We start from the raw sequence: 8,481 nt of genomic DNA on the forward strand, positions 1-8,481 counted from the left end.
CATAAGCAGGGGGAGGGGCAGAGGGAATCTCAAGCAGGCTCCGTGGTCATTACGGAGCCTTGGTGCAGGGCTAGATCCCATGACCTGAGTCGAAATCACCATCGGATGCTTAACCAACTGAGCCACCCAGGCACCCCTGTGCTGTTCTCTTGTGTTGTGTTTTATAACTCTGTGTACAAATGGAGCCCTTTCCTCACAGACTTTGTCCCTCAGGTCATGAGTCGATGTCGTCCATGGCCAGATGGTTCCTACCTCTGATTTACTGGCTTCACTCCATAGTGTGCCTCCCAGCAGCCCACAGCCCACAACCCCAGTATTTGCACACCTCCAAACAGCTGCTTTGATTTTCCCGTTTAACAGTAAGAAAATCTTCAGTCTTGGGAGGGGTGACTTTCTGAGATCATTTGTTTCATAAGATTGTCCTGAGGGCTCCATGTCAGTGCTCGGCCCGTGTATCGACTGCTCAGAAAACGGCACCTGCCCTTCCCTTCTATATGTAGTTCATTGCCCCGTCTTAGCACTGGAATAGGACAGCCATCATCCTGTCCTGCTCCTTCTTTCCTTTTTTTTTTTTTTTTTTTTTTTAAGATTATTTATTTATTTGAGAGAGAGCAAGTGAGAGAGAGCATGAGCAGGGGGAGGGGCAAAGGGAGAGGGACAAGCAGATTCCTCCCTGAGCGGGGAGCCTGATGCAGGGCTCAATTCCAGGACCCCGAGATCATGACCTGAGCCGAAGGTAGACACTTAATGGAGTGAGCCACTCGGGTGCCCCTCTTTTATTTTTTAAGATTTGTTTATTTTAAAGAGAGATGGGGCGAGGGTTAGAGGGAGAGAGTTCCAAGCAGACTCCGTGCCAGGTGCAGAGCCTGATGCAGGGCTCAGTCTCATGACCCATGAGATCACAACCTGATCTGAAACCAGTCACTTAACCGACTGAGCTGCCCAGGCGCCCCGGCCCCACTCTCTCATGTATTCGCAGGTGGAGATTTCAGGTCACTTGTCCATGTGGACTACTCTCCCTTTAAGCCAACCAGTGGCTCCCTTGGAGGAGGTGGGAGCTGTGCTGGTGGTCCTCTTCCTCTTCCTCCCAGTTCAGTGAAAGATGCTGAAAATGGGACTGAGCAGAACCTGTTCGTGCTGGCTCTCCTGTCTTTTGGAACGTCTGTTCCCAGCCTGCTTGCGGGAGCTGTTTCCACCCATGGTGGTCTATGATTGCTTTGTGCCTGTAGCGCGTGGTGGCCTTGGCCTCCAGCGCAGCTCTGCTTCTTGCGTGGGTCTCTCAAACAGGTTGGGATTGCCCTGAAGCCCTTCCTGCCCCAGCTGCAGACCACGTTTACCAAAGCCCTACAGGACTCCAACCGGGGGGTGCGCCTGAAGGCTGCTGACGCACTGGGGAAGCTCATCTCCATCCACATCAAGGTCGACCCCCTCTTCACTGAGCTGCTGAATGGAATCCGTGTCATGGAAGACCCGGGTGTCAGGTGAGGGGCCGCTGGGGCAGTGCTTGGCCATGAGGAGGCCCGGCAGCTGTCAAAGCCTCCCGGGGCCGGACTGGGCGTGTGTGGGTGGGAGCAGTGGTGAAGGAGAGCCAGGGATTAAGTTGGGTGCATTGGTTCTGTAGGGACACCATGCTGCAGGCCCTGAGGTTTGTGATTCAGGGAGCAGGGGCCAAAGTGGATGTGGCCATTCGGAAGAACATTGTCTCGCTCCTGCTGAGCATGCTGGGACACGATGAGGTACGGCTGCTGGTGGGCGGCGGGGCTGGTGGGCTCAGCTGGTTCCCCTTCTCTTGGCTTTGGTTGGCGTCTCTGGTTTGTGTTAGAAGAATTAGGTATAGCTGCCAATTGCTCAGTGGTAATAATCATTCCCAGCGTGCCCATCACTCTGTATGGTTTCCCAAGTATTCAGTTGTGAAGGAGATGGGGCGGGTGGTGTCGGCTCTGATTCACAGATAAGGAAGGTAAGCTTTTCACAGCAAGGAAAGGCAGGACCTCTCATTAACTTGCTGCCTAATCTTCAGTAAGCTGCTTTCCATCTTTGCCCCTCGTTTCCCCATGTGTCAAATGAAGAGGTTCATTTATTGGTTCAGGGAATACTGGCTGAGACAAAGGGTCTTCACGCAGAGGTAAAGCAGGTATGGTTACGGCCCTTAAGGAATTTGGCTTTTAGGGTCCAGGACAGGCTGGGAGGTGTTAGCCCTGTCGGAGAGGGCGAGACTCACCTGGGGCCACACCCTAGTGAGGGGTGGGGCCAGAGCCAGAATCCAAGCCCTCTGACTTCTGTGCTGTCTCGTTCCATCCGCATAGCCCTCCCTTCCCCAGTCTGAAAGCGTATGTTAAGTACTCATTTGCTGCCCAGCGCTGAGGCAGGTCCAGTAGCGGGTTGGGTCTGTGGGTAAGAATTTTCTCTTTCTTCTTTGACCTGGCAGTGGTGGGCCCTCTGCTGTGCAGCCTGATTTACATTTGTGAGGCTAATCTCTGGAGTGAGGCCTTTGGTTCACACGTTTTCATTGTGTGCCCTTGTCGGCGCTGGGCGTACCACTGCTCTGGAAGTCTGGCCCTATCCCCAGCTGCTGCTCTCTGACTAGAGCCCCCGCCTTCTCTCGGGGTGCAGATGGGAGACTGTGCCTTCCTTTGGTCACAGTCTGTCAGGATTTTTACAGGGCCATGCCCAGTGTAAGCAAAAGTTAGTATTTAGGCCAATTTGCATTTCACCACAGTGGAGCTTAAAATAGATCCTGTTGGAGAGAGTGGGCGTCAGAGAGAGCCAGCTTTAGTCTTGCTTGGCACCTGGGCTTCTGCTTGGAGCTCAGAGGCCCAAACTGTGGTCATACCATTCTCCCGCTTCTCAGAGCTGCCCCTGGATCAGCGGGGGCCACCCAGGGTGCCAACCTGGCATTGGCCTCTCAGCAGGCCCTTAGCCCTGATTGGCTGGTTGGTTGATTTTGGGGGAGGCACATCAGGTTGGTGCTTATTAATAACATAGCACATAACTGAAAATCCGCTCCCTCACTCTCTCGTAGGTTGCTGGCTAGGGAGCAGCAAGGAGCAGGCCGCATCTGGCTCTCATTTTGACAGAAAATGCTTGGCTTTCACTTATCTTCCTTGGGTTGATTAGTGACTTCATTCTGACTTCCTAGAACAAACCCAAATAATTGAGGTGGCTCTAGGGCACCAGCATAGTAGAGAGGTAGCAGGGTGTCGCTCTGGACACAAGAGGACATACAGGGTTGGCAGGGGAGGAGTGCTGTGGGGAAAGGAGCTCAGACAGGGTCTCTGGGCCTGCCGCCCCCTCTGGGCCCCTCCCTGCCTCCCAGGGCTGTTGAGACTACTTGAGAGAACACATGGAAAACATGCCGACTTTCTAAGAAGAAAGGTGCTACGTAAACACGGTTATTATTGCTATTATGCTGGTGGTTACCATATGCACACACACTGGAGTTTTCTAAAATTGAGCGGAGTGCTGGGCGTGTGGCGGTTCACTCCACACCCAGTGGGGGCTGCCATGAGTGGCGGTCCCGCCCTGGCGGCAGGAGCGCGAGTGCCTGGAGTGAGGATGGGATTTAGAGCTCCCAAGTCGCCTTGTTCTGCCACCTCCCCTGCCCTCCATCCTGGGCAGAGTGGCTGGCCCCACTGACCTGGGAGCTGGTGGTGCGGCTGACGCTGCCTTTCACTCGCTTCTGTGCCCCGTCAGGACAATACGCGCATCTCCTCGGCCGGCTGCCTGGGTGAGCTGTGTGCCTTTCTGACTGAAGAGGAGCTCAACGCTGTTCTTCAGCAGTGCTTGCTGGGTAGGTCTCCTCTGCACCGGGGACCTCCTGCAGGGCCTGTCTCCACCCTAGCCCACCCCTGCCCCTGAAGGGCCTTCTGGCAGCTAGCCTCTCCTGGGGAATTGAGCTCTTGAAGCAAAATGGAGTTTCCAGTGGTGCTGTAACGCCTTGTGTCTCTGCTCAGAGAACACAGCCGCGAGTCCGAAGCAGCTTGAGAGAGACCTCTCCTTAACTTGCCACATTGGGCAGGGAGGCCGGGTGCAGTGTGGGCTGGGATTTCCTCCAGGCCCAGGTGGGGGAGGCCTGGGGGCTTCACGGGTGGTAGGGGCACACTGTAAAGTGCAGGTTGATCCAGTTGTGTCCTTCCACTCAGCGGACGTGTCCGGCATTGACTGGATGGTTCGGCACGGGCGGAGCCTGGCGCTGTCTGTGGCTGTGAATGTGGCTCCCGGCAGACTCTGTGCGGGCAGGTATAGCGGTGAAGTTCAGGACATGATCCTCAGCAATGCCATGGCAGACAGGGTAAGGCTTAGGGGCAACCAGACCCATCCTCCTCCTCCTCTCGTCTAAATTCCACTGCTGTAGCCTTGTTGATGTACCGGGGGGGTGGGGTTGGGGGGATGGCTCAACCCCAGACTGGACGGTGCGAGGCCTGGGTTTGAATTTTGCCTTCGTCAGTAACTTTCAGTACCCTTGGGCCACCACTTGATCTTGGGCCTTAGTTCCATCACCTGTAAACAATGAGGAGTTTGGGTGGGAGCATCCCGAGGTTCCTTCTAGGTCAGGAAGTCTCTGAACCCCACTCCTGGAAAGCTGTGATACAGGCTTTGTCTGCCTCCTAGCCAGAGCAGCCTGTCTGCAAGAGAGCTGTCAAAGAGTCTTGGGTGTGAAGTTGTATGTGGGGCGGCGGGAGGGATGCTTGTGTGAGGGGCCGGGGTCCTGGAGATTCCTGGGGATGGGGCAGAGCCTGTCCCTTCTGTTCTGAGGAAAGGGCAGGATGCCACCCCAGCCACCTCTCTCCTCTCGCCACAGATCCCCATTGCGGTGAGTGGGGTTCGGGGCATGGGCTTCCTGATGAAGCATCACATCGAGACAGGAGGAGGACAGTTGCCCGCCAAGCTGTCCAGCCTGTTCATTAAGGTGCGTGGGGGCAGCCTGTAAGAAGGACCCATGACCAGAGAACCCTGGAAGTATATGCTGTCAGGCTGGCTCTGTCTGGGAGATCTCTGAACCCGTGGGAATGGAACACAGAGGGGTTCTGTGTGCTTTTTTCTCTGGAAGAGTGCCTGACTTCCTGTCAGATTCTCAGGTAGACCTGTGACCCCAAATCAAGTTAAGAACCACTATTTTTATATATTTTTAAAAACATTTCTTTGTTTTAATTTTGTCCTTTCTCAGACATGTGCTGTGGTGTCACATCATGATTTAATTTGCATTTGTCTATGGGTAATGATGTAGAACAAATTTTTTTTTTTTAGATTTCATTTATTTTTAGAGAGAGTATGTATGTGAGGGGAGGGGCAAAGGGGGAAGGAGAGAATCTCAAGCCAACTCCACACTGAGTGCAGAGTCTGATGTGGGGCTCGATCTCATGAACCTGAGATCATCACCTAAGCTGAAACCAAGAGTGGGAGGCTTAACTGACTGAGCCACCCAGATGCTCCTATAGAAAATTTTTATGTGCTTATTAGCCAGCCCTGCATTCACTTGGTGGAGTGTTTATTGACATCGTTTGCCATTCTTAAAATTGTATTCTTTATTGAAGTGTTGGCAGGTATGTATTCTGCACATAAGACCTTTAAGAACCACTCTCTTAGGCGTTTTTTTTTTCTAGGCATCTGGATTTAGTTTTTTTAATTCTTTTTTCTTTTTTTTAACGATCTTATTTATTTATTTATTTGACAGAGAGAAAACACAAGCAGGGGGAGCAGCAGACAGAGGGAGAAGCAGGCTTCCCATTAAGCAAACAGCACGATGTAGGGCACGATCCCAGGACCCTGGGACCATGATCCCAGCCAAAGGCAGACACTTAATGACTGAGGCACCCAGATGCCCCTAGGCATCTGGATTTAGTAAACTTTGGGATGGACCTGGGTTCAAATCTTAGTAGATCTTTTCTTCCCTGCTTCCTTTTTGCTGGCATGGCTCTTAGCATGGTTATCATGGTGGCTGCAGGGCTCCAATTAGGAAAACCCAAGAGCCGGACAGTGGGCCCTTGCCACCCATGTCCTAAAGCATGCTTCTCAAACATGAATGTACAGCCAAGTCAGAACCAGAATTTATATTCGAAGAGGTGGGGCCAAGTGTGAGGCTCTCCCTTTGTAACCAGCTCTCGGGTGATGTCGATGCTGCTGGTGTGTGGCCCTTGATTGAGTGATGAGGTTCTTGCAGAGCCGGGAGCCCCGCTGCAAGTTCTCAGGTCCCCCATTAGATTGAGCCTGTGTGATGGCCTCACCTTGCACACGGCTCTTCCTCAGTATTGACTTAGGATCCTCCATGTGCCCGGCTGGGCCAAACCCTCCAGGCGTGGAGTTGCATGGGGCAGATAAGATCTGCGGAGTTGAGATGCACAGAAAGCCTGTGGGGATGGGGAGGGCCCTAATTTAGGGAGGGTTGTCAGCAGAGACCTTTGAGGGCAGACACCTGAGGAGAAGGAGCCATCCATGCAAGGACCAGGGGCAGGCATGTCCCAGGCAGTGGGACCAGCCAGTGTGGAGGCCCCAGGGTAGGAAGGAGCAGGTATGTCTGAGGAAGTGAAAGCCCATGTGGGCCAGGAGTAGTGACCAAAAGGGAGAGGGGCACGAGACAACGTGAGGGGCAGAGATGTCACAGCCTGTCTGTCACCCACCCACGAGGGGGAAGGCAGACCTCATTAGGGAGCACTGGGGTCAGTTTCCAGATGAAGAGGGAGTGTCAGGGTAGAAATAGGGGCTTCCTTGAGAAACAGACTGGATGTGCCTGACTAAAAGCGCTTGGTCCTCTTCACAGTGTCTGCAGAACCCGTCCAGTGACATCAGGCTGGTGGCCGAGAAGATGATCTGGTGGGCAAACAAGGACCCGCTGCCTCCCCTAGACCCCCAGGCCATCAAACCCATCCTGAAGTCTCTTCTGGACAACACCAAGGATAAAAACACCGTCGTGAGGGCCTACAGCGACCAGGCGATCGTCAACCTCCTGAAGATGCGGCAGGGCGAAGAGCTGTTCCAGGTGGGCACCTGCGGCTGACGCTCAGCGGGCGACTCTCCTTCTGGGCGACATTCCCGAGGATCAGGCTCTGCTTTGCTACTCCATATGCTGAGTGTGAGGGGCAGATTGTGGTCAGGTGACTGGTCTGGTGCCTAAAAGCAGTCCTCTGTTCCTGTGGCGTTCAGATTTCTTTTGGCAACAGAGCCCTTTCTCCAAATAGAGTGTCACATGGCACCCAAACTATGAAGCCAATCCCAGGGGGCTGCCTGGTGAAGCCCAGAGCCCCCCTCACACATTCCTCTACCCCTAGGCACCTTTTTTTTTTTTAATTTTTAATTTTTTATGTAATCTCTACACCTGACATGGGGCTTGAACTCACAACCCCAAGATCAAGAGTCGCATGCTCCACCGAACAAGCGGCTCCCTGTGACATAGAGTGTCACATGGCCCCCAGCCCCAGAAACCCTCCCTGCCCCGCCCCACCCCTACTCAGCACATGACTTCAGGGATCTGTCGGACTCCCTTTATTTTGTCAGATTCCGCCACATCTAGTTCTGAGGTTAACACTGTTTTTGCATTGGCTTGGAGAAAACTGCAGTCCAGTTTTCTGACGTCTCCTCCTTTCCATCCTCCCCACAGGCCCTCTCCAAGATCCTGGACGTGGCCAGCTTGGAGGTGCTGAATGAGTGCAACCGCCGGTCCCTGAAGAAGCTGGCGAGCCAGGCTGACTCCACAGAGCAGGTGGACGACACCATCCTGACCTGATCCGCCCACACCCCGGGCCGGGCTCCACCTCTTTGTTCAATGTTTTCATTTTTGAAAATATGTTTGTTCCGATGGGGAGCTTAGGAGATGGCGTTCCCAGAAAGTATTTTAATATTTCAAAAGACCACAGCCAAAGCCTTAAATCAAACCCATACACAACTGAAAATTGCCTCCTCCATCTCTCACCTTTTTCTTTGGAGAAGAGACGAAAAAGCACATGTGTGAGCCTCACCAGGTGACAGCCACGAGCGGACCATCCAGCTGAGCACGGCTGGGTCTGGAACAGGTGGGGCCAGACCTCCGGTTCCTCTCCCCCTGCGCTTGAGCTCTGCTTCGGGAGCCCGTGCTACCAGCCTCTGCCTAGATCCTGAGTGGGACACGGCCCGTGGAGGTTGGCCTGGGGTTCTGCGTCTTGGCGTGGCTTTGCAGTGTTGTGCAACCTGTCGGGGGAATGGGACACAGCGCCCTCGCAAGTTCATAAGTCGGGGAGGGGTACTGGCTCAAATGCGGGTTGTTTGAAGGAGGAATGTTTAATAAAGGCTTTGATTTAATCTTGATATAAGCAGATTTTTAAAAAATCCCCAAGCAGGGGCACCTGGGTGGCTCAGTGGGTTAAGCCGCTGCCTTCGGCTCAGGTCATGATCTCAGGGTCCTGGGATCGAGTCCCGCATCGGGCTCTCTGCTCAGCAGGGAGCCTGCTTCCCTCCCTCTCTCTGCCTGCCTCTCTGCCTACTTGTGATCTCTCTCTGTCAAATAAATAA

At 53.7% G+C, this 8,481-nt stretch overlaps 1 protein-coding gene across 2 annotated transcripts in view; it reads left to right on the forward strand.

Annotated features, from left to right (window-relative positions):
* The window catches only part of GCN1 (GCN1 activator of EIF2AK4), a 60,482-nt gene extending 52,205 nt beyond the window's left edge, over positions 1-8,277 (forward strand). Inside the window, exons 52-58 of one of the 2 annotated variants that reach the window (XM_044244166.1) lie at positions 1,288-1,481; positions 1,622-1,736; positions 3,694-3,790; positions 4,143-4,291; positions 4,802-4,909; positions 6,758-6,976; positions 7,595-8,277. In XM_044244166.1, coding sequence (XP_044100101.1) covers positions 1,288-1,481; positions 1,622-1,736; positions 3,694-3,790; positions 4,143-4,291; positions 4,802-4,909; positions 6,758-6,976; positions 7,595-7,720 — 1,008 coding nt within the window. In that variant the 3' untranslated portion in view covers positions 7,721-8,277. Of the gene's footprint in view, positions 1-213; positions 567-1,287; positions 1,482-1,621; positions 1,737-3,693; positions 3,791-4,142; positions 4,292-4,801; positions 4,910-6,757; positions 6,977-7,594 lie in introns of those variants that run through there. The other variant, XM_044244167.1, reaches the window with a different exon arrangement.
* Positions 8,278-8,481: the final 204 nt, after the last annotated feature.

The sequence above is a fragment of the Neovison vison genome, chromosome 3 (genome assembly GCF_020171115.1).
Source record: "Neovison vison isolate M4711 chromosome 3, ASM_NN_V1, whole genome shotgun sequence".
Taxonomy (NCBI): Eukaryota; Metazoa; Chordata; class Mammalia; order Carnivora; family Mustelidae; genus Neogale; species Neogale vison.